Source organism: Platalea leucorodia (assembly GCF_965183815.1).
Source record: "Platalea leucorodia genome assembly, chromosome: 3".
In the NCBI taxonomy this organism is placed as follows: Eukaryota; Metazoa; Chordata; class Aves; order Pelecaniformes; family Threskiornithidae; genus Platalea; species Platalea leucorodia.
The window spans coordinates 82,764,963-82,791,831 of NC_138825.1; the positions used below are offsets into that span (position 1 = coordinate 82,764,963).

Here is a 26,869-nt window from a genome sequence, read left to right on the forward strand (position 1 = left end):
GTTCAAAAGATTTTTTTTTTTTTATATACATATATATATATATATATATAAATTTTGATATAAAAAGATATAAATGACATCTTTGTCAATCCTTGAAGCCAGTTTTTCCTAAAGCTGCCTACAAGATTTATGAGCTGTTCATGTCTACTGGGGAAGTGAATTTCACCGCTAAATGTGGATTTGGCACCTATGTTCCAGGAAAACGGGTCTTGAATGCAAGATCTGCATCCCTTAAATGATACTTAAATAGAAGAGTCAGAGCAATAAGCAAGAGCATTTTTAAGTGTCATACACTTTTTTCCCTCAACAGTAAACTTCTTACATCTTTCCAGAACAAATATTTGTAGGCTTTCAGATAATCAGCAAGATTTTGTGCCTCTTTTTGGAAAGAGAAACTCATGAGGGTCTTCAAAGCTGTCTTAACAGCTAATAAGCATATGGCACAAGATTCCCTTCAGCTAATGGCCAATATACTGCCAGTTGCTATAGCAGACTAGCTTTTGAGCAATGGGACATGGAGAAGATCTCTCCAGCTTTAGTCCTCCTGGAGTCTTGATTATTTGATTGTGCAATCTGTCAATAAGATCCTTTTCTGTTCTTTGAATCAAGAAGGGGCTTAAGACCTTTACAGCCTTTTCATTGCTGAGAGGATCAGAGCCTATAGCTTGGTGATGTAAAGCCCCCCCTGCCAAAGCATGTTATGTGCGTAGAATAAAGAAAAGGGAGACTGAAATGGTTGTGTATTGTGAAACAGTTGCAAGATCCGCTTTCCATGTGTTCACATGTGCTATTAAATGTGTGTGCATTTGCTTGTGCAAGCTATAGATAGGATTGTGGAACTAGGGACTGTGTTTTCTTAAACTATGTTGAGGAATGTCAAAAGCCCTAGAATACCATCTTTTCCTTCCTGCCTTCTCTCTTTGCCTTTTTGTGCACATATCCTTTGTCCTTTATCTGAGCGTGTCTTACTATCAATTCTAATTAATTAGGGTCTAAGCTGTGGCAGCTCTAGCTGCAGAATGAAAACATTGCAAGTCATTCATTTGTGTGTTTCTGAATGAGTGGTTTGCATAGACCAATATAGTTCCATGTTGGAGGGACTCACATTGAAGAACTGAAAGAGGAAGTTTGTAGAAAGTGCAGATATTCTAGGTTTGACCAGCATCCAAGCATTATTTTCTGAACAAATCAAGTTCTGCATTATTGTGCTCTAGCCACAAAAAGGAGTTTATTGGGTACAAATGGTTATTGCTTGCTGTTATTCAGCAAAAATGCTTTAAAAAGCTGGAGAGACTTTTGGGTAGGTAAGTACTATTAGGAGCTACACCATTGGTAAAGTTTTACCCCATGTATTGAAGAGTGTGATGGAGGTCCTGTCTGAGCTTATAAGCAAACTTTGATGCAGTGGGTGAGATGTCTTTTTTTTTAAGATGTTATATTTTTTAATTTATAATTCAAAATATATGCATATATGTAAGATGCTGTAGTTAGGGACTGTGATGATGATAAAACACGCATGGCTCAGGTACAAATCAGGATCTTTTTTGTGCTCAAACAGCACACAATGAATTTGTATATGGTTGGTTGTTGAATTGTTGTGGAGATGTACGATTTGGAAACCTCCAGTTTTTGGAGGTTTTCACTGTAGTGGGTGTTGACCTCACCACATCTCTAAAGCTGGCATGTGCCATGTTTGCCCTGGAAATGGGAGAGAAAGTACTCTTGTACTTTCGGCCCATCATAACCTAAAAAGGTGATCAGTGTTGTATAAATTATATTTTGTTTTCCTCTTTATATTCCTTTGTATTGTTTTTCCAGTAATTTTTGTTTTTACTGATTGATTTATAAGAAAGTAGTGAAACAATAATGGTTGCTGTAATTTTTCGTAAATACAGAGTAAAACCAGTTGTTTGTGAGAAACTGTGTTATGAAATTAGTTTTCAAAGCAGATACTCAATTCTGCAGCATTCTTGGAATCACCACGAACACGGTGTAGCACAATACAGCACGTCATGTCACATACTCATTTTGGTATCAAATCGTACTTTATGCTAGGTTACACGTACATAAAAAGCAGATTTCTGACAGACACCAGACTCCAGATTGATGGTGATTAATGGTTATTAGCCTGTAGGTTTGGAACCTGTTATCTTTGTTTAATCATAAGCCAGAAAAAAAGTACTTTATATCTTAATGTCATAGTAGTGACATTTCATTATATTTTTTCATTCTAGATATTATGAAGTAGCATAATTTCAGTAAAAAGTAAAGAAGGATGATTTTTTCTGATTAAGACATTCATGTGGTAAGAGATTTCATCTCAGGTGTGGAAAGACTGCAGCATCCTATATGTTATGAAACACTGATTGAAGTAATCGTTAGTGTAAAGGGACATTGGTGAGGCATTTATAGTTTTATTCACCATTATCTTCACTGCTCAGAAGTCACAAAATAACTTTTTTTTTCCATTGAACAGAATTTGTGTTACTTTGTTTTTATCAGACATTATTACGCCACATTAATTGTAGACATAAATTTAGCTAACTGTGCAGCCTTTGTTGCTGAGCTCTCTGCTCTAGAAAACTTACTAAACAAGCATGGGAAAAATCTGAGGAAAAAGACATTCATAAAATAGATATTTAGGTGGCTTACAGAGTGTGAAATAGCTGAAAGATTGCAAAATAGTTTGAAGCTGTCTTTCAGAATATTGAAAATTATTTAAAGTTAAATTGATGGCCTTAGAAAAATAGGTATATGTTTAGGTGTCTACTATTAGAATGACAAACAAAACTGTGCTAAGCAACTTTTAAGCTGAAGTATGGGTCTGAGCCAAGCAAAAATCAAGATAGTAACTTGGGATTGTATCTATGTTCGCTCCTGGTTAGTTTGCTCGCTCTCTGATACCAAAATGCCAACACACTAAATGTCAGTTGGGAGCAAACTTTGTTGATTATAATATATTAACTGCAGTTATTTTATATATATATATAAAAATATAAATATATATATATGTTATATGTATTGCTGTCACATGGAAATGTCTGTGCAGATCCTCTGCAACGAGCTGAGGTGAGAGTTCCAGGCACCTGCAGAGACAAAAAGCCTGGGCTGTTTTTAGGGGGAAGGAGGAGCAAGGAGAAGGGGAGAGGGAAGGCTTGAAATCAAGCTTGAGAGAAACTGGAGTATATGCAAACATTGTATTTTGGCATTGGAGTTGAAGTTAAGTTTTCTGAAGAGTCGTAGATGGTGTTTGAAATCCAAATACTAAATCTGGAGCTGAGTAGGAAGTAACATTTTTCATTTTGCAGGAAGTTGGATTGTTTTCTTATTTCTTCTCTTCCAAAAATGAAGGGGGGAGGAGGGGAGGCGGAAGCTAGCTGCATAAACTGGTACGTTGGAAGTACAATCTGTTTGGATCTCACAAACAGCTTCATTTTCATTTTATGTCAAGCATTTTATTCTGATTTTTGGCGGTTTTGTCTTATGAATCCTTACAAGACATTAAAATGAAACATTATGGTATTTTGAAAGGGCCACAGGACTCTCTTCAGTTTAAGCTGGTTTGTGGGTTGGGTTTTTTTTATTTACACTGATTCATTTCAGCCTGTTATTGTTTCCCACTCTGCTTGAAAACACTTAGTTTTAGTTACATAACTTGAGTGCAGGTACTTGTAGCTGTTAAAGACAGCCCTGGTAAAGTAAACATTAATTTTTAGATTTCATTTTTCAAGTGCATTTTCTCTCAGTTTCTAAGCTAAAGCAGATCTTTTTTGTTGAGCATTTTTGTTATTTCCTAAAGTGAGTATGTGTCTGCATGTGTTGATCTTCCTTTAGAAAGGAAAACAGAGCATGATAGGAGATGGGATATTTCTTAATTTCCGAGTGTGAGATAAGTCATTACAAAAACATGTATAGTGATGCTAGTCAGAAGGGCTGGTGATTATTCTGAAGCTGAGATGATTCGCTTTGACAAAGGTGAAAGGGGTTTTGCCTTTCAGTTTTGGCTCTGGCATAGAACAAAAATGCTCTCAAAGTATTACAGCAAGGAAGAGATTACTTCTTAAAAGAAGATCTGAATATGTTGAATTTTTTACCTAGTTGCATAGTCCAGCATGGATGGGAGAGGGTATAAGGTAGAAGACAAAACACTGATTTTTTAAAGCAGGGAGCAGAGGAATAAATCGGAAATCAGCTCAGGGTGTGGGGAAACTGGGACATGGTATGGTTTTTCCATGTACTCTGCAAATATGCTACCATCTTAAAAACCAAATCCAGAGAAGAAAGAGGATGCCGACTCAGTGTTCTGATCAACAGCAGTGCAGACATTGTGAGGGGAAATATGTAAATGTAGTGTTTACATATATATCACTGTTTAAATTGGCATGGATAAAGAAACTTCTAATTTTAAAGCTTCCTGTCACTTTCATATGCTGATCTGCTTTTTCCTTTCTTGTTTAATATGTTGTCAAATTGAGAAGGCAGTGCAGTCCTATTTAATAGTTAATCAATGATTTATTCGAGAAGTTACTTTTAAGTAAAAGGATTTACTTTTCTTTGAAGTTAGAACATCTTTTCTTATTTCTTTGCAGTTTTCCCTTAACATTTCAAGTGCTATATGACCGTCTGTGACTTTTTTCTGTTTTTAATATAGCTCATCCAGTTGATTTTGAGTCACCTTACAGTACCAGACCTGTGTAGACTAGCGCAAACTTGTAAGCTACTATATCAACATTGCTGTGATCCTCTACAGTACATTCATCTCAGTTTACAACCTTACTGGGCAAGGATTAATGACACATCTCTGGAATACCTACAGTCTCGCTGCACTCTCATCCAGTGGCTGAATTTATCTTGGACTGGAAACAGGGGAGCCATCTCTGTTTCTGGATTTAGCAGGTCAGTGCTAAATGTACAGAAGTATTTTGACAAGCTCTGTTTGCAGAGCTGCTGCACAGTAGTTTCACTAAGTATTTGAAACCTTATCAAAAGACAAGAAACATCTTTGATTTACTGTAAAGGGTGTGATTGTTATGATGTAGAAAAAAACAACAGCTAAAACAGTATGAGATAGTAGATACAGCAGCAGAAGTCCGTTTCAATATGTAGAGTCTGCATGTGCCAAACTGCTTGTGACTGAAAGGCTTCTTCCAGGGTGAGCAGTGTTTTGCTTTCTCCTGGGCTTCTAAAAGACTCCACTAGAACGAAGCTGTCAAAAGTCCATCTCATGAAGAAAATGTTTGCGGTTGTTCTTTGTACAGATGAGTCATCAGTAGGACTGTATTAGAATGGCCGCAGTAATAAGCTGATTACAGTGCATGCTTACAAGGTATGGGCCTTAAGTAATCACTGGAGTGCAATGTAAATGCAAATATTTTCATAAAAATGATTTAAAACATTAGCCCTGTTGGGAAACAGGGGGTTTGCATGTGCATCTTCCACTGAGCTGAAAATATGACTGTGCTGTAGGTCATTAAAATAGCAAATTCGCAGGGATTCTTCTCTGTATAATAGCTGTGTTCTCTGCTTTCTTAACATATCATTTCTTGCTCCTTTGCTCGTTTGCATTAGTTAAACAGCATCTATCAATGCATTTCATTTAAGCAAAAATTGCTGCTTCAACTAAGAGGTAATCAGCAATGGCAGGTGAAAGCAGAACTTGACTGATAAGAAACAGAAATGTTTAATATATCTAAAAAAAAAAAAAAGTCTTAACTCTCATTTGTTTTCTGAATAAAAAGGTTAAAGCAAGTATTCAAACATTTTCTTTCCTTTGTTGCCTGGGTGCCTTCCCTGGGGAAGTAAAATAATTTGAAGCAATACTTTGGCAAGATGAGAGTGTCGCTTCCTTTTTTCCTGACCTTCCAGTATAATCCAAGAACCCTATGCTCTTTTGTGCTTTTTGGTAGAAAAAGGAGATAGATGTCAGCTAGTTGTTGAGTGGGGTACAAATGTTTCTCCTAAATTTGGATTTTGTATTAGATACATTATGCACAGCATAAATATGCAAGCCTTAATTGAGAATTCAACTCTGAAATCATGACGTGCTTGCTTTCTGATGCTTAGCTATTAAATCTGTCCTTTGAAAACTTAATGTATCTGCATCTTCATGGCAATTTTTTTTTGATTTTCATTATTTTTTTTTTGAACATGCAGTACTGCTAAAGATTTTTGTAGTCTTGAAAGAAATGAATGACCAAATTCAGAGAATTATAAACTTTGCAGTTCTGGCATTTCTGACTTGCAGTTAGTTGAAAATGGCTTTATTGCTAATGACTTTTTTATTTCAGTGCTGAACTAATAACAGCACTTACCTGTAGTCAGTGTTTCTAAAAGAATAAATATTCATTGTTTGACTATTAATAATCTGTGAATAAACACGGTCAATTCATATTCATTACTACAGGTGATATTTATTTGTAACAAGGGGGAAAAGTGTTCTTGGACAATCATACAATTGTGAAGTTACCTGTATTTCTAGGCAAAAGTATTTCTTGGAAGAGATACAAGCAGTCTGGGAATGGGAGATGCAGTTCAATCTTAAATTTTTGAAACAAAGTTGTAAGCTAAATGATTTTCAGGTGTGACTTCTGCTCAGAATTTTCACTCCTGAATCACAACGTCTCCGCTGTAACTAGGTCTGGTTTTGAAAGTCTCCTTTTTCCTAATGCAGAAATAATTTTGCAACTCTTTGTTCCATAGAAGTGTCTTTTCTAGTAGAGTTTCCAAACACATATTTTCCTTTTGACATTTTTCATCAGCAGGTTTGTCAAATTTGCTGGCCTCCAGGAAAGGAAAACTTGCAGCTCATTTGCTATGGAATTGTACAGGAGACTTATTAGAATAACAGTTGCCTTTCAAAAGCATTAACATAACTTTCTTCAAAAAAGTAGCTTCCTGGTAAGAGATACTGTTCCTCAAAGGAGAAATCTGACAAGTAATGTTTTAGTTTCATTGCCCTGGCTGTCATTAAGAAACCACCACCATGTGGATATTGCAGCATCCAGGACACGTAGTTATGAATTCCCACAATTTTTCCTTTTGGACTTCTAGTTGTTCCTTACCCAGCCTGACTTTTGGTGGATACTATGCAAAGCAGAGTTTCCAAAGAATGGAGGTACTTTGACTTCCCTAGGAATTCTATTTCATGTTTAAATTTTTTTTCTAGTTTACTCTTCAGAATGAGTCTTGCAGAGGAGGTTCTCATTTGGCTGGGGAGAGAGCATTGCTGCTTTTATCAGTTACCTGCTGATGTTAACTGTTACTAAACACTTATTCAGATTTTCAGACTGTGATTGTCCTTTGCAGAAATTAAATACTTATGTATTTCTGTCTGTCTATACGTAACAGTAGAAGACATGTACCACTACATTTATTACTGCAAAATCTTCTCTTGCTGCCTACTGCATGAATGTTTCTGAATCAGTTTGTTGTTTTTTCTTTATCCTGCTCTCTTTGGCTCCCTCTCTGGTCTTGGTATTCTCTATTTCTTTCTGCAACAGAAATTTTTAAATACAGCAATGAGGTGTGCCTATAGAGTACCAAGCTGCATCTTTTATTTTGGATTTACTTGGTGAAAAAGTCATCTTGTAACTTGAGGTTGAGTTCATACGAGCCTAAATTACTTATTCCAATACTTCGAGTTTGTAAATTTTGTGATAAGTTGCTGCATAAGTGACCATGAATGGCTGTCAAGCCAACTACTTGGAGGTGTAAAGAATTCTGCCTAGAAGTTGTAACAATTTGAAGGACTCTGTTATGCTGTTTTTAAAAGGCCAACCTACATTTGTCAATTCAAAGAGAAAAAAACATTATTTGCTAAATGAAATTTGTAAATAACTTCACAAACACTGCAAGTTGCTGCAGCATAGAAACGGCAAAATGCTAAAACCAAAATACCTTATCCTCATAGATAACAGCATTTTGCTTTTACAGGGCCTGTTTTTTATTTTGTTTTCTTTATTTTTGCACTTTTCTCAGCATTTGGTGTTACATTTGGCAGTGTTGAATTCAAAACTGGCAGAGTTAGTTTCATTCTTACAACTATACAGTTTAGGTTATGATTTCTGCAAGTCAGGGCATGTTTAAATGCTACTCTCGCTCAAATTATATTTTGAACTATCTTTCAAAACAGTTTTTATCTGTGGTTTCTTACAACAGTCTTGAAGTAGCTTGTGTAAATTTGTGTGTTGCCTTAAAAGGTTCATATAGACATGATTGTAAGAAATAACTGAAAATATGTATTTTCTTGCAAAAATGTATTAAAGTAGAAAATTTTTTAAAATACTAGTTTTAAGAAATGTGACTGAAGCAAATACTGTATTATCATGAGAAGATAGAATGCTTCAGGCATATGAACATCCTGAGGCAAAGCTGAAGGTATTTTAACTTATTGATAGCATCTACTCCTTAGGGCTAAAAATTACTATCATAAAGTTTTGATTTCAGCATATAATATAAATTAGCTAAACTTTATCGTTTAGATTGAACTAAGAGTATACGGAAAAGTGAAAGACAAATGAATATCTGAGCAGTCTCAAGTGTCTGGAATGCAAAGTGACAAGGAACAAATAAAGATTTCACAGCAAGCATTGCGTAAGCAGCACTGCATTTCTCTTGGCGTTAGAGGTATGGTGAATTTCTTCATGCCAGGGGAATATCAGCGTGGGAGGATAAGACCTATATAGGAAAAGTGAGGCAAGTTGGCTGGAGGTATACTAAATATCGCGATGCTGAATAAATGCTCTGAGGTTTAAACAGCTCAAGGACGATGACAGTTTAAAAACAGAGTTTCGCATGCAGATTTCTTTATATCACTGATAATGTCATTAGATTGTTTAAACTCTTTTGCTTCAAATATCTGAGGTATTGGGATTTTTATTTACTTCTAACATTTTATACTGTGAAAATGAATTAATAGTGTTTTATTTTCAGGTTAGTGATGCAGTGTTTGCATGGCAAGCACATCCAGGAATATTTCTTTAACAATGTTGTGGCTGTTAAGGTTTGAAGGCTTTAGTTGCTGTTTCATATAGGTGTATTTTGACAACGTTTAACTTGGTGAGGCTTTGCTATGAATCAAACTAGCAGGAAGGTCAGAGAAATGACTGAAACATGCATCAAATACTCAGTCACAGAAAACAGGAATAATGTGTGACTTGACAGGGATTCTCAATTTAAAAATCACATCTGTCTTTTTTTAATTTCCAGTTTTTAGTGAAACCTAGGGTTGCTGTAACTGAGATTAAGTAATAATGTTTGTTTTGCACGTTTTTATTGAAATAGTTTAATCTGTGTTGAGAAAAACACAAGATCAGGTACTTAATATTTTCCTTACTTGCATGCAATGGTTTAAGGTTTGCTGACAAAAAAAAAGTTTAATACATGCTAGAGTAGAAAATAACATTGTAACAATTAGAATGTCTTAGAAGGAGGTAAGGTGACTTCATTTTAAAAACAAAATTACGTTACTCAGTCTCATTCTCAAGCGTGCATACTCAGATGCACCAAGACAACCGATACATGTCCAAACCAATGGCGTAGTCTCGCCATTCTCTGCCACCTCCGTCCTTCGTCTCCTAATCTGCGTGTCCTGAGAAGCTGCGCATACATATGTTAAAGGACCTTGATGACCTGCTAATCCGACTACTAACACACACTGGTCTACCAGCCCTTGCGTTGCCATTTTTTCTTTCTTGTGCTTCTACCTGTGTGTACCTGTTGATTCTCCAGTCATACCAATCTTAACATTTTTATTGCAGTTTTCTGTCCTACATACTGCTGCTGTTGTGTAACACAGCAGTCCTGAAAGAAAAAACATCATTGTGAGTATAAAAATATCTGGACATGACTTTAAGAAATATGTTAAAATGTAATTCCACAAGCCAAATCTCATTGTTTTAAATTACGTAAGTAAATTTGTCAAGATTCTTTAGGTCCTCGGATCTCTGCTGTAAGGCTGGCGTAGCATGTTCTGATTCAGAGTCAATTAGGCACTTGCAATTTCTTATATTCATTGCACTATCAGTGCAGACACTGTGATCCCAGAAGTTGGTGTCTGCTGACGAATGGAAGTATCAAAAGCTGCCATGCAAATATGCAGTCACCACAACTTTGGAAACTACCTAGAGTAGAAAACAACTCACTGACTGAAAGGAGGAGGAACGTGCTTCAGTGTTTGGGGGGAGAAAATGAAAAAGTGCATGAAGTTTAAACTTGCATAGAACATTAGGGGTTGATTTTATTCAAATGAAGCCTTACATAGCCAGTGCAGTTCCATTAGAAACCACTGGAGCAAAAGTGATGTGTTCAGTACTCTCATAAGCATATGTCTAAAAGTATTTTGAGGATTTTGTTTGGGAGGTCTTATGCAGCTGGTTCTGACATGAAGGGTGCTATCTCTTGTACCTTGATATTTTTTTTTTTTGGTACCTTCTTTGGCCCATCGGATATGCTTATCATGCAGACATGAATTACAAGACTGGAAGTTGTTAATAGGCTAAGTGACCCCGTGGTCATGATGGGTTTAACATCAGCATGAGCAAATAGCATCCTAACTGCAAATAGATGTATTTGATGTTTCAGAAGGATTTCACTAGGACTAACTTACTTCCCAAAAGCTGAAGCTGAAGGGGGGGAAATGAGCAGCAGTTCTTGAGAGTAGGCAGAAGGTGATGGAAAGTGAGTTTGTTTTTTTTATTTAAAAAACAAAACTAAAAACACCCCCCCAAACAAACAAAAAAAAAACACCAACCAACAAACCGAACAAAAAATACCTCCCTCCCAAAAAACCCCTTCACAATACCAAAAAAACCAAAAAAAACCCCAACAAACAAAAAACCCCCTGAAATACTGCAGTCTAGACTGAGGATGAACTTAGAGGGAAAGGCCCAATCCAATGTCAAGGAAATTAAATTTACATGTTCGCATTTTTCTAGGTTGTTTAGTCAGTCATATTTCATAACAAACATGAAAGGATGAAGGGAGATCACTTCAGAAATTGTGTGTATAAAATATTGATGATAAAAGCAAAGCTAAAGGGATGGATGACTGTGCAGAAAGGAGGAGAGACTAAAACCAGGAACCAGTCAGTCCTCAGTGATTAAAGGAGAGGTATGTGAAGAAATGTTGATTTGGGTGGAAGGTGCGTTTTTGGGGGTTGTTTGTTTTCAAATGAGCTAAGTCAGAGACAGGCAACCAGTGTCTGTTAAGTCTCAGAAGTATGAAGGCAATGCCACATTTGTTCTGAAAGCATGAGAACCCATTTTCTACCTTGCCATATGGCTTTGGAGATCCATGTAGAAAGACATTAGGAAAAACCTCTGTCCTGAGCAGCCTGTTAAGTGCAAACAAAGATTGGGGTGCCTTGATCGTTGGGGGAACTTTGCAGTTCTGCCTGATGTTCTCCGCCCTGTGCTGGTTGGTGACTTCCTCAAATTCCTCCTCCTCTTTCTGTTCATCTCTTTACTTCGTGCCTGTCAGCTCGTTCTTGTACTCTGCTGCATGTCCCGTATCCCCCTTGCCTTTCTGTTTAATGTCTCCTAAATAACCTTTTCCAAAAAGGCAGCAAAGCCGTGGAGTACAATGCTCGTTGCTATTGCTGTGTTCGCTCTGTTTGTGTGTTTCAAGTGTCATGAATTTAAATAGAATGTTATGAGGATAATAACTCCTCAAGCTGGTGAGCCTGGCGTTCTTCTCAAAGTCTAGGGGGTTAAATGAGTGTTTCCCTGACCCGGTAATGTTAACTTGTAACATTCCTAGAAGGAGAAAAGCGTTGATCTGTACCAACATTTATAACAGCCAAGCCCTGTTAAATTATATGGCAGTTCACCTAACATCCATTATTGTAATGGAGTAATTCATAAAATATTTATCTGTTAGCAAATTAAAAGCTAGAGATTTAATAAGTGACAATTGACAAGGTTTTGTGGAAAATATCACCATTCAAACAAACCTGATAATTTGTTGATGAAAGAAGCCGTGTGAATGTATTGTTAAAGCACTCATTAAATAAAGGAATTGGCTAATTGGTAATCAGCAATGAATCTATATGCCTCTACTCGGATTTCCAGGGGATTTCCATCCTGCCTTTCTCCATGGCACTGTTGAACTCTATTGCTAGCCTAAAATAGCAGTCTAATGTTTAAATACCCGATGTTAATTGTTGTAAATTGTCATGTCATTTCAGCTCTGACACACTCATGAGAAGGCTTACCAGTCTAGGTGAATTCATGGTATCCAGTATGAAAATGGCAAATAAGTGCTTGGTGTTTGAGCTCTGATTTTACAAACTAAAATAGATTCTAAAGAGAGACTGTAGAGTTGGACAAAAATAGCTGGAGTCGATTTGCAGGCCATACTTGGCAGAACCCCTGGGGCTCTGGGGCTTATGTCTCCCCTTTCATGTCTCAGACCCTCTCTTTGTTTCTGTTTGCATAGGCTCATAGAAATGTTAGGGACCTCTGAAAGTTGTCTACTCCAAGCTCCCACTTGAAGTGCCAGTGTCCCCAGTGCTAGATCAGCTCAGTCAAGGTTTCAGGTGACTCTTGGAAACCTCCAGGGATGGAGATGCCACCCTGGAATCTCCTTTCCCCTCCATATTGCATGGGATCTGCATAATCAAACTTAGGCTGTGTAATGTCCAAGATGAAAGGAATAAAGAAAGGTGATGATGAATGGCAAGTATGACTTGAGTGAGTAATGAAAAAATAAGGAAAGGAGAAGGTTTGAAAACTTGGATTTTGAAAGACAGACTTCAAGTCCTGTGCTACTGTTAGTGTCATTGAGGAATGCCTCCCTGAATGTGTCTGCTTTTAAGACCAGCAGCTATTTCATCCTAAGTTTCAGCAGGAGCAGAGTCTTGGGAAGGCTAGTACCTCTTTAGTGGTAGCAGTAGGAGGTTTTGTGCAAGCAGAAGCGCCCTGTCTCTCTGGCATTTCTATTGTATGAGTTAAACCCAAAAAGTAATACTAACTTTGCAGTAAAAGTGTCAGAACCTAAAGCTGCTTTGTCTGCATGAAGTTTTTTGTAGGCTAGAACTGGTAATAGAGCAGATCAGCACATTTATTATGAGAAACTACTTCATGCTCTCTCACGAGTAGCTCCCTTATTCTAGGAAGTAACAAGGGCAACTCATTGCAGCCCATAGGTTAGGAACTTAGTTTTTTCTACTGGAGAAACTTAAAGTATAACAAAATCACTGCAAATGTGTGAGGGTTTTTTTTCCTATTAAATATCAAACTTACAAGGCTAGTGATTGACTCACAGTTTGAAGGTTATCTTTGCAACAAAAAGGGACATAAGCTTATGTGTTTTTAATTAAAAGCTTGGATGAGATATAATAGAGCTTGGATTTCTGACACAAGACCTCTGACAGAAAGTGTAATTCATGCAGAGAACATCAGAGTTTCTAAATTTTGGATATTTTGTCTTCTAATATCTTATATTTTTTTACTTCCAATGAAAGTGATGTGAAATAGTCCTTAGGAATCTCTGTGTTCTAGAAGCTACAAAGCGTTGATTTTGGCTTATTTGTTAATGAAAGGAATGAGCAATTTTTCTGAAAGTCTTAAAAAACTTCTGAATATTTCACCCATTTAAAAGTATTTGTTTAACATTATTTTTACATTTGCAGATCTTTCTGAGATAAAGATAAATGTGAAATCATTGGTGGAAACTTGCAGGCCATTGTCAGAATTGGCTTCAGGGACTGTTTAAAAGCATTTCAAACATTACCTGTGTTGTACTTTGCTCCATTGTCTCAGAGTAAATGGCAAGAAGAAAGCATGTTCCAACTTTCTAAACTGAAACAGAGTTTTCAAGACTAATGTTAATTTAATAAAAAGCCCTCTCTGTACTGTTCTCACCCCCAATGATTCTTATGCAGTTTGTTTTCAAGGTAGAATTGCTTTTTAAGCCTGCTTTAGTGACGTTAGCCTCTTTATGCCATGTATAGCATTATATAGCCTTCTGTGTTTCTTAAGATCTATGTAGTCAAATATTCCTTTGTACAAAACATTGTATAATATCTAGGTTATGTACAGTCTCAAGTTAATGTTGGTGAAACAGCCTTGACTCTCTGACTACCTTTTGGTTTTTGAATATTGCTCTTTAACTCAAAACCTAATTAGTTTGGTCTCTTCTGGATTTGTACAGATTTGATTCAGAAGTAACTTCTTCAGAGTGGTTATGATTCATTTACTTTAACCTAATCATGTTTTCTATTAGTTAACGGAGGTGACATAAGAGCTGTGGTCTGTAGGCTTTTCACTGTTGAAAGGAGCTGTTTCCTGGTTTACATGCTTAAGGCTTTGACAGTATTCAGACTCGCACCTGAAAGTATGTTTACTTTTCACTTAAGATGTGTTTTTTACAGGTTCTTGAAAGCTTGTGGCTCTGAACTAGTACGTCTTGAGTTGTCTTGTGGCCATTTCCTCAATGAAACATGCTTGGAGGTCATTACTGAAATGTGTCCAAATCTTCAGGAATTAAATCTCTCATCATGTGATAAAATACCACCTCAGGCTTTCAACCACATAGCCAAAGTGGGCAGCCTCAAGCGTCTCATTCTCTACCGAACAAAAGTGGAGGTAGGAACAAGTATTTTTAACCTTTGCAATAAATACTTTCAATCCTGGTAAAGTTGTACTTTTTTTTTTCATTAATGAAGGAGTGAATTAGAATTTTGCATGTAAATTCAAAAGTAAATTAAGAAAATTCAGAAGTAGTTTCCAAAACCATAGGATTTTTATTTTCAAAATAGCTTCTGGATTTAACAAAGAGAAATAAAAAGCCTGTGTGTTTTAACTTTTGTGGAAGATTGGTGATTTTTCACCAGCTGTTTTAAGCAATGTAGTGAAATCACAAATGTGAAAGCTTTTCTCTTGTTTTGAAGTGCACTCCAGACAGGCTGTATTTGGCAATATAATTGGGAAATTATCCTGTTTAGTAACTTACTGTAATTATCAACATTCTCTCCTTTAGAATTACTTACTAATTACTAGATCCCTACTATCTTTGTATATTAGCAGTATTTGAGACATGGAACACAAATTTTTTAAAATACTTTTCATTTACAGTGTAAAAATTACTTCTTTATACAATTACTCAACTGCCCGAATCAGGGTTGTTATTGTTTGCTGCAATGTATTTTCTGTCTAAGATGGAATGGTTTTACATGCTGCAGTTGAGAAGACTGTTGTAGTTTACTACATTTTACAAATGTTGTATCCTAGTAAATTCAACAATTTGAATGAGAAGCAATTCCATTACTTCTCACTAGCTACGTGACTTAGGTATTACAACCTTGCTACTCTGTTTTACATAGAAGCTCTCGTGCTTCTCTTGTTGCAAAAGCTACTGCGTAGCAGAGCTCCAAAATGGGGGGAAAAACATGTCTCTGCAGTTTTCTTCTAGCTTTTAGTTCTAGGTTAACCTTTTAAGAAGAGTTTGCTTGTGTATGTAACTTCTGCTTATGCTTTCGGTACACAGAAGTGAGGTTATGACACTGGATTGTGTGAGGTGTTAAGCTGTAGTGTAACAGAAGAGCTGAGGCTGCAACAGTAGGTTCTGTCTACTAGATGTGTAAGGAGCATCTGACGTTATAGTAGCTTATTCCATTTATAAGCAGTGCACACTGAACACACATGCTACAAAGTTATTTGCATTTTGTTGTCCTTTTTTTGGTAAATCATATGTACGTTTGTGTCAAAGGTCTAGCTAGCTGTCTGTAATGGTGATTTGGTAATGCAAGGTGGTTAGATTAAAGGGTGGGCTACCTGGAATGATTGGCATTTGCTGTGGAGTATGCAGGTAGTCACCATGAAGTCAGTGCCTCTCAGTAACCTGTTACTTTGTGGTAGTTGCTCTGTGTATTGAAGCAAGTGTTATTTTCTTCAAACTAAAAAATAATTTGGTGAGCCCTGCTTTGAAGTGCCTTTTGTATAGCGCTCTGAATCAGTACCTTGGGCGTATCTGTTCTGTTTGTATCTCACTAGATTTTCCGTAAATCTTGGATAAATCTCTGTGCCTCACTTTGAGCCTGTGCTCTGTACTTCACAAGGCTTTTTCAGATCCGAAAAAGATCATTGTATCAGAGGTAAAGATAGTATAACTTTATTTTTTTCTACTGTTGATTGATCATAATCTGCTTGATTTTACTCAGGTAACTTCTAAAGTTCAAGACTTTGTTTGTAATAGTGCAGCAGCTGAGGTACACTCTGACTGGTAACTGTCATTTCTCAGCTATCACTTTGCTGAACAGAACTTGAAATTAGATTGAATGTAGGTGGTAGAGATTTCCTGGCTTTGAAGCCCTTAAATTGTGAAGATTCATGTCTGCCTTTCATGTGTATGGACATGCATCTGCTTGTAGCTGACAAGAACATTCATTCATAATCAAGTTTACTTAAGATCGTGCTTCCATGTTATACAAAAGTATAAACAAAAGGCACTGTTCCTAACAAACCATGGAAGAGAAATTTCTAGAAATTTAAATAGGTAAATTGGAGAGGATGCCTTTGTGTTACTTGTTAATATGAAGCCACTTAATATACATTGTACATCACAGGTGGAAAAGTAGAAGGGAAAGAATGAAGATGTAGCATAGGATTTGAATTAGGATTAGAGTTACAAAAGTCACAGATTTATAGAAATAACATTGCCTTTCTTACCATTAGCTTCTCTTAATGCAAATCTTTGTTTTTCTATACAAAATAGGCTGCCGTTCCTTCTGTACTCTTCAGCTGGTACGGAGATGTTAAGTAGTAACTGATGTCTAGATGCAAAAAAAGACGGGACAGAGAAAGTCATCAAGCATGCTCTGGAGTGATTTAGACTTCTCTAAAACTTATCAAAGAACTGTAATATAGTAGTGTTCTTGATTTTTGTGAAATTTCTGCTACTACTGATTCTTCATTGTTGGAGCTTTTAAGGAGCAAACAAGGGAACAAAGCTAATGTTTAATCAAGAGCTTGGGCGTTGTACTGTTGCCAACTGGACCTGCTCAGAGAAAAGAATCTGAGGCCATGAATCCACTAAGGAAAACTGCTAACTGATAACAAGTATGTGATAATTAAGAGAAAGTAAGTAAGAAGGTGAGAAGAACAGAGCTGATATGTGTGTTATGGTCCTCTGTAAAAGTTCTGTCTCAAAATCCAAAAAAAAAGAAACCAAACAAAAAATGTATTTATTCCATTTAGACCACTGTTTTCCTAAATAAATCAGTGGCTTGCTTTTTTTTTTTCTTAAAAAGAAACCAAAGAACAAAATAAAGCACCAAGTCTCTTGATCTAAATTTTCTTCTTGCATGATATTCTAGAATGGCAAAGGTACAAGTCCTACCATAATTACCAATGTGTTGTAATTTTTTGTGACAGAAGGATGGCATCCCTGTTCATCCTGTGTTAACCACCTTGATGTAAAAATGGGGTGATATGCTTCTGATGTTTCTGGGGATTTTGAGGTAATAACCAAAATGTGAAGAGGGAACGAATATGCAGAGAACAAGTAGGTAAAAAGTTGACCAAAATGAGTTCTCCAATGGGGTATCATAATTTTGTTTGTGTGTATCTTACTGCACAATTAAAGGCAGTCACTGGAACTGAAGCATAGTAAAATTAGATCAAATGAGGAGGGGGCTACCTTTTATGCTTCTAAACAGTCTGATGAATTTATTGTTATGGCTGATCACCGTAAACACTTAAGTTGAATTATTCAAGGGTAGTGATCGTATTTTTTAAAAAGGGCAACACTAAAGAGAACAAGAAGAGCAAAATAGGACTTAATGCTCTAATTGACTTTTAAAGGAGGGCCCCTCTCTGCATGTTATTTGTGATGCCAGTGAAAGAGGGGTCATTTTCTACCCCACAGTTGTCAATCTCTGTTGAAAATGCAGTGGTGTGTTGGAGAACATCTGGTAAATAGTACAACTTGTTCTTTTGGTTGTGAATTTGGGTGCGTGACTAAATAATGTAGGATATGGGACGAAGATTCTCGATCCTTCTTATCAGTATGTTGATAAAGCTGTTTGTGGTTTTGCATGATGCTTTATGAAGTAGAGCATTAACATTTTAATAAAAGAAATTATATTTTGATTAATGAAAACAGACTCCCATGTACCTGCCCAGGTGTAGGATCTCCCTACTCAGACTACATCTTGCAGTACTCTGCTTTTATTTCTTTTTTTAATGCCAAAAAAAGAGAAAAATTGCCTTTAATATTTAAACTGTTTATTGTATTTTTCTGTTTATATGATTATTATGACACTAATGGATGAATTCTGAGAAAATGCTCTGCAGAAAATTGGCTACTGTTAATGATTTTTACCTGTTAGGTACAGGAAAACAGATTTTGAGGAAAACGGAAACTTAATAAAGTTGACAACATATTATGTAATCATCTGAGCAATTGTTATGACACTTCCTTGTTATTTTAGCTGTTTTCTTTGTATATGTTTTGTATTTAAAATATTCCTATTGTCTCTGTAATCGAAGCTCCAAAGTGTATGTTTTTAGTGTAGTGGGCAATTCTGGTCTTCTGCTACTTAATATCTGTGGCACCATAAGCACTGCATTGCTATTTTGGAAGATAGCTGTACCATCTAGAGGAGTTTATGGTCTTTGGTCCTAACCTGCTGATTCTCAAGGCCATATATAATGTTATTTCCTTGACTCATTGAGTGCAAGTTTCTGTCTACAAAATCAGTTTCAAACCTCAGAAGGGAAGCTTCTGACTCCCTTGATTTATTCCAACCTCTCTGTTACAAGGAGGAAAGTCCAGTGACTTTCAGTAACTTGTTCCAGGCCAAGCAAGGAAAAAAAAAAAAAAAATTGTCCTGCATCACTATATTCCTCCCTACTAAATGCAGCTCATTTTTCCAGTGTTTTAAATTCATTCTTAAAGGCTGTTCAATTCTGTATATGCTTGAAATAATCTGTAACTTGCTTTGAGAAGCTAATCCCAACACTTTATAAATGTGATTTCTGCTAGCTCAAGACCACTATTATACTTGCGGGATTTTTGTGGTCATTTTGGTATTTGCTTATACATGACTCCTTAATGTTTATTCATTGAGAGTGTATTCACAGCATAATTTAAGCACTCATTGGCATTGATACATTTAAAGAATACAATGAACAATGATGGTATTATTGTATACAGTAATTGGTAAAGCACATCTTTATGGTTTGAGTATGAATATTATCTTGATTTAATGCTTATCATGAAGTATTCCATCCATATAATAAATAACGCAGCCAAAACTGTATTTCAAAGAAATCAAAGCCACAATTACAGTAGGGGAACTTGACAGTCTCCTTATTGCTGGGTGTAAATTTTAATGTGAGATTATATATTTCATGTTGCATAATATTCTGAATTCTTTATAATGTGTGAAGAAAAAGTTTTAAAGTTTGTATTACAATTATAATTGAAATACAAAATGAACTAAATTTAAATCAAATTACAATGGACAAAGGACTTTGTTTTGCACACTTTTTAAAGCAAATCTTGTATTTATAAATTATATCTCTGATATCTTTGACCAAGAGCAAATTTGGAACTGGGGCAGCTGTAAGAGAGGACACTGGAAATTTTAGATACCAAAAAGAGGCATAAGAATCGTCGCAGTAAATGTAACAGCTCTTATTTTTTGTATGCCATGAGCAATGGAAGAGTTAATGCTGCCATAAAATCATTCTACAGAGTTTTCAGAAATAACTGGTTATGGGTTATGCTATACTTCTGAGAGCTATTGTCTGAGGTTTTTCAGCTTGGATGAAACTTTATTGGCTTGGCTACAAATCTTTAGGATTAAGAGTTGCAAACAACTGGGGGGGGGGGGGGGGGGGGGGAAGTTAAAGCCTTTAGCTAGAAAGTAGATTCTTGGAAGGAGGTTGTGCCGGTGACAAATAATCATGGCGTACAGGGCCTTGATGGTGCCTTCTGGTCCCACGTCAGGCTCGTAGGGCTGAATTTGGTCATTTGAGCCTGTAATGTGAAGAGTGAGGAAGAATGAAGGTGTAAAACAGATTTGCAGACATAAGGGAGGGCCTAATTTGACCAAATGAAGCAAAACCAAAATACAGTGATTGAATTAACTACAGAGACTATTACTTTCATTGAATTTATTTAGTAATTGCCATGTTGCTGTGTCCCAGTCCCTGCTGTGTCCCTGGCACTGCCAAGTAGCGGTAGAGAACAAAAAGGTGCCCCTGTACATCCTGAATCCCAGCAAATTACACTGCACCCATGTGTGAGGAGGCAAGCATTTTGACTTTTGACAGGCTACATCTGCACTCAACAATAAGGTTCATTCCACCTTCATTTTCATGTGCTCTCGTTCTTCTCTTACCTGATGCTTGTACAGTGTTCATATTGCATCTGTTTTTAAACCTGTGTCATAAAGTTTTGGAGGCAGAAGTTTTATCACTGTCCAGTTCTTCATCTCAAAAGTGGTCCAATAATCCAAGGACATTATGGGGGAGGGACGGAAGGAGGGGGGAGCTGATTTTTAACAAATATATTCCAGTTCTCACCCTTTTCATCATGTCTCTTTCCATGTTGTGTCTCCCAAGGTGATAGCTGGATGGATGCTCAAGGGAGAACAGACTTCCTGTTCTAATGCCAGCTTATACTGTAGAGGAAAATGTTTCTGCTGCCATATTTATTTTGAATATATAAATGAAAATTGTATGCGTTAATGTCTCTATCCAGAAGGCATCACTTAAATACACTTGTGATTGTGGTAATAAGGCGGGGTGAGGGGGACATCCCCTTCTGCAAACATCAGTTGAGAAGGTGTGCAAGAAACTGCCTCCTACGTCTGTTGACAACTTTTTCTCAGTCTGGTTGGAGAGACCAGTTGAGCTGGAGCCAGGTGGGCTGGGCTAAACAGTCTCCAGAAGTCCCTTCCAACACTCAGCTCTTCTGTGACTTGGTGCTGATGGCACTAATTGAGGACTTAACACATGAGCTTTGTTCTCCTGATCTGTGACCAGGACACCGGCCAGCTGTGAGATGCACTGTTTCTGTATGTCACGCTTTTCCCATCAGTAACATTTGTGTAATGGCAACTTTCTCATTTTGTAGCTGTGGTATGAGGACAGATATACAGGAGACTCTGAGATTCTCTGGTATGTATGGTACTACATAGGGTACTCTACACGGGGGTATGTATGAGGACTTGAAATACTGTACCTTAATAACATGCTTTTCTAAGTTGCAGGAAGTTCAGTTAGTTACAAAGCTCAGCCATTTTCCTCTGGAAAAATTGAGAAAAAGATTACTAAAGAAAGCTTGCTTAAGAGGTATAAGCATTTCTGTGAAGTAAATGATTGGAGACTTTCAGTGGTTATTTCTGTCTGGGACTACATGGGTATCTTGTTCTTCCTAAAGGCCACGAAAACTACCTTGTAAAGGATTAGGTGTCCTCTTCTATTTGCTTCCTCATGAAATGGCTCAGGGAACTGAAGGACTTAAGCATAAAACAAATTTGTCCACCATTTAGTTCTAATTTGTCATATGATTCCCTGCCATTTCCTGTAACTGACATTTTCTATAACATTTCATTTAACTGAAAACTAACATACAGACAAGTGAAAATAGATGAAACCAAAAGAAGGTGACCAAGTTGAATAGCTTTGTAGACCTCTAGATCAAATTTTAGTTTCCAGAAACAGTGTGTGTATATATATATATATTTTGTGTGTTACTGAATGTTCGTGTACTATCCCAAGATGTGTTCTTTCTGTCAAAAATACGATACTGAGGATAAGTATTTATCCTGAGAACTCAAAATCTTAGAAATAGTCTGAAAATGAGTGCTTTCTAGGAAGCCAACAGGTATAAAAACTTTTCCTGAAAACTAAAGCTAGCACTGTATAAGTATCTAAAATTCATTTTGTGTTCTTTTTTTAACTGGTTAAACCAATGAGTCTCCTGTGTTTATAAGCACACGTATCATCTCATCTCTTTAACCTCTCAAATTCCCTCCTATCTTTAACATAGTTGTTTCAAAGTATCATAGTACCAACAAGTATATAACTGAAATTATCTTGATGCCTTAAAATACTGTTTGCCAGAGGGGAAAAAAAAGACCAGAAGCATATTTTACAGTTTCTTTGCTGGAGCAGATTTAGATAAGAATTGTATTTCACCATTACTCTACCTTTTGTTTCTACATTATTGATGTATTACATTCTTATTTCTGAGAAAAAATGCTTTTTGTGTTGTAGGTTGATTGTAGGTTGGTTTTTAGATGCCGAGGTACAATACCTTGAAATTCATGAGGTAGATTTTTTTACCTTTTTGTAGGCAATATTGATTTGCCCTGTTGTACCTTTCAAAATGAACGGTTTAATAGAACTTCACAGAATTCTGGCTTTGTATCTGATGTGGTTTTTAATGACTGTATTAGAGTAGCAGATGCCAAGTAATTTCTGACATAGTTCTTTCACAGACTGTGCCAAAAAAAGTTGATTTTTGGCTTTCTTCTTGTGCTATGTAATGCCAAAGGGATGGGGGGAAAAAGTATTCCGAACTTATACAGATTTTTGAATTACTTCTGACAATCTTAACAAGATTACCTTTTACATTTGCATGAGGTGTTTGTAATTACAAATATTTATGGCAATAGTGGCACTTAGATTGAAACAAAATTGTCTGCTTTCATCTGAGATTTTTTTTGGTCAGTTCGTTGGGTTTTTTTACCACGGGTGGTTCTAGTATGGTAAAATTTTTTTTGGCGCGGTACCTATGAAATAGAACTTCACTGGCTTAAGATAAAGACTCTGATAAATTATAATTTTATATTTTCAAATAGTTGATGGAAAACACCAATAACAATGTTTCTGCAGTATTTTTGCTACTAGAAGCCAAAATTGGAGGGAAGAACTTTGTTGCTGAGCTGTGTTATTGGGGGGGAGAGGACTGGTTGTTGGCTTTTTATTTTTCAAGGAGTCTTACTAGAACCTCCCTTTTATTTGGTTCATTTTCTGAAATATTTTGGCAAAAGTTGTGAATGCCAGTTTGTAGTAAAGAGAGGGGAGGCTGCCGTACCAAAGAGGACAGTTCGGGATGTTTCCTTTGGCTGGCCTTTTGAGGAGGGGCTCTCTCCCCAAAGGCTCGGCAGTGGTCCGCAGCAGCCTTTTTCGTGTCTGAAGGGTTCACGTTGAGAGATGCGGGGCTCAGCAGGGAAACTCCTCCTGCCAGCCGTTGCGTGAGAGTGCCTGCCCCGAGGGAGGTGAGCGGGCTTCAGCAAAGCTTGCTCTCAGCGTGGTGGGGCCGTGCCCAGCTACAGCAGTGCTCTGCTACGTGCCGCTTCTCTGGCCATCGCTCGAGCTCTGCTGCCAGTCACCTGGCATTTTGCTCTGCTAGCCATCATTATTACCCCGTTTTTCCATCCCTCACCTTTGACTGGTTTGCCCGAGTTTGCGTGATCTGAGGAGGACAGTGATAATGGTGGAGATGTAACTGCCCCGAAAGAGGCAGTGAGGGTGTTCCCCTTAGGAGGTTCCTGTCAGGTGTTCGGTCTTGCAGGTGAAGCGGCTGAATTTGGTTGGTGATAAAGCAATATTTCTTGTAAGAATTCAGAGTGGACGCATGTATGCAGGGACTTAACGCACACCCTTGAAATACCCAGAGACTGCATATTGGCGTGGATGATGTTTTAAAGCCAGCTTAAAAGCTGTGACATCTCGCAGGTGATAATCACATCATATATGTGACCCGTCTGTATTAAACCCACCTGTATTTCTTAGGTCCCTGCACGTGTCCTGTCTGTTACGTTAATTCTTATGGGGGAAAACTACTTTGCTGCCCACAGAATCACTGACCATTGCACTCTTCAGCAACACATCCTTGGTGATAGGCAGGATATGGCTGTTGTTAAGTGGGACGGGTCTTACCAAAGGAGGCTTGAGCTGTTGGTGTGACATTGGGAAAGGGATAAACTTGTCGTCGCTAGTCTGGCCTTCCAAAAAGTTTGGCCTTGATTCTGGTAGTCAGGCTGTTCTGTAAAACTTCCAGGTACCCTTTTCATTCAGGTTACTTGATCCCAATAAATAACCTGAGAGAGATGATTATCTCAATGTCAAGTGGTAAGTACCACACACGTGATTTCTGTTCTTGATTTGCCAAGAGCTTGTTTGTAGTTTTCTTAAAGCAAGTGGTAGTTTCCTTCCTTTCTGCTTTCCCATTGACTTGATAGTCAGCTTTTTGTTCCACCTTGGGGTTCTCCATGCGTGTATGTTCAGCACTAAGAGGTTTGGTTTTACTTGTGATAACTTGGCAGATCTTTTTTATTATTATTTTAAGGAAGGAGTTCTTTGCAAGTTAACATGCCAAACAGGTTAGCTTCTGTATCATCTTGACTTTGTAACTACATCCAGAAAAACGTGATTCAGACTTGTTTTGTCTTTTGTATGTGTGATAGGTCTCACTTGGTTCTCCAACAGGAGAATTCTAGTCTGTGGCATGCTGGAGGCCTTGTGTTTACCTATAAGGAGAATTCCCAAAGTCATTTTGTACACAGTAATGTGTATGCAGTAGTACTTGTGTGCAGGACAAGGCAGTTACGCAGGAAGGGGGTTTGTATCTGCAGCGGTAGAAGTAGCACTTACGATGTGCGTGCTGAAGTTTGAAATGTTTTGGTCTAATCTGATCCCACAGTTGTGCATTAGGCTGGCTGAGTCAGCTGGTCCCAGCCTCCCTTGCTGTAAATTTAAACCTTTTGGGAACAAAAGGGAAGCTCCTGCCCAGATCATGAACAGAGGAACCTTTCTGTGCAGTTGTGAGAACGTTTTGATTTCTCTGCTGAAGGATCAGCTTCTAAGAATATGGATGTGATGGATGGGCTGAGAGAGACATGGAAGATTTCACTGGCCTGGCCTTAGTCTGTAGTTCTCCAGTTCTCCTTTCTGTCTGCTTCTCAGGTTCCAAGACTTTAAGGAATTAATTCAAAAGTCATTGACTATGACTTTTGTTAGGAAGCCAGGATACTTAGAGTACCCTGCAGAGCTACCTCCTCATTACCACATTTAGCCCTCCTCATTCAGGCAAGGCTGAATCTTCTGTCTTGGATTTTCACTCAGATTATTAGTTGTTACTAAATGGAATAATATTGTCAGGTGTTCTGTCAGATAACTAGGGTCCCAAAATATAACTGCGTAGTATCAAATGTATCCTGACTGTTTGATGTCCTATAGTAATTCCCTAATTGCTGTATCAACTTTTAGCTCAGTATGATGAGAAATGTAGATTTTATTTGTACACAAACAGCATGTGACAGCTGCTGATTCGGTACTGCATATTTGGGATTCCACAATTCTTTACTAGCCAGCTGATCAAATCTTTTGATGCTTTTCCTATTTGTCTAGTGAAAAGGTTTGTGGAATAAGCTTGTCTAAATATGTTATCCAGTACAGTTGGTTAATATAGTCCTAAAGAGCCTGATTCTAACCTAAAAGCAAATATTTTTTTACAATATTTTAACATAGATCTGTAGAGTAAGATGAAAATGCTACCTAGAAACATGGGTAAATACTATGATAGAACCTGTTGTTAAATATAACCACCTCATAAATTTATATGCAAAGGCACTGCAAAGACTCTTCAAGGTGCATTTTTTGATGGAGAGATAAGTAACCAAAACATGAAAAAGAAATTGTGGTCTTTAGGAATGTTGTTATATTCTTTGATATTGTGGAAAAAATGCAATATTCTTGTGGTGAGCTTGCAAATGTAGGCATGTTATCTGATATCTGCCTGCAACTAATGTTATATAAGTATTTGAACGTAAGTGGAGACAACAGGGTTTGGGGGGGATTGGGCAGGGAGGGCTAGCGATGAGGTCGTCATTTGGAAATGAAAAAATAATACAACTTTGCTTGTGCTCTCATATAATGCAATTGGGGGGGCAGGTATTAATGGATTTTTTTTTTCCACCCCGACTTAAATTTTTAATGTTAAAAAAACAGAATTTAAGTACTGCATAATTCAATTTTTTCTTGAACAAAGATGTTAACTGGAGAATTAGTAACTCTATGATGAAAAATACAGCAAGCAAGGGAAACCGTATTTAAAGAAGGGAGAAAGCAGTCTTTAATGAGACTTTAAAATTACTTTCTCTCAGCATTCACTTCATTGAAAAATTTGGAAGAAAAAAATGGAGGAGAATAAAAGTCTTATAAAAGATTCAGGCTCTCAAGTTGTTTCACTGAGGGTCTGGAAGAATTCCCAACTTCTGTCAGATACAGTTCTTCTGAGAAGGGGAAAAAACAGCTTGTTGTTTGTTCCCAGCCTAAAAAGTAACAATTTTAAAAGTAGTTTTTAAGATTTCTCTATAAAAAGAAGGTTTATAAAAAGGTGCAGACTGTTTCTTCCCTATCCCAACCCTAAAAGTAAAACTTTGTTGGTTTTCTTGAGCTCTTCCTTTAATCTTCCAGAGGCACGCTGTGGTGCACTTATTTTCATGCCTTTTATTATAGTGCAGCCAGTATGTGATAGTCATATTGCAGCGCATCATTTGTATTTTTTTAAACCTTTTGTATTTTTTTTTAATTTCGAACTACTTGACAATGAAACTGCAATGAGTAAATGGTCAGATAGTCAAAGTGCATCTTTCACAGGTGAGCCACATCTGCCACAGATGGAAGGGTTTTTTGTTTGAACGGATATTGAGCTCAGGCTATCTGTTGGACGCTTTCCTTACACTAACATCAGAAATGATTTGCACTTCCTGCTGGATCATGAATGCAAAAAGTCCTGAAAAAAGCCAAGCAAAATTCAGGCTTGCCAAACGTATTACTCTGGCACCAGTATCTGGTTTCTCCACTGATGGGTTGTCTGTTCAAACCAGCAACACTCTTGCAACATC

At 37.2% G+C, this 26,869-nt stretch overlaps 1 protein-coding gene across 7 annotated transcripts in view; it reads left to right on the plus strand.

The window, feature by feature from the left end:
- FBXL4 (F-box and leucine rich repeat protein 4) overlaps positions 1–26,869 on the plus strand; it is a 70,675-nt gene that overhangs the window by 20,054 nt on the left and 23,752 nt on the right. For 6 of the 7 annotated variants that reach the window (XM_082307922.1, XM_082307928.1, XM_082307924.1 and 3 more), the window contains exons 5-6: positions 4,652–4,896; positions 14,357–14,585. In XM_082307922.1, the coding sequence (XP_082164048.1) occupies positions 4,652–4,896; positions 14,357–14,585 (474 nt within the window). The remainder of the gene's footprint in view (positions 1–4,651; positions 4,897–14,356; positions 14,586–26,869) is intronic. The other variant, XM_082307927.1, reaches the window with a different exon arrangement.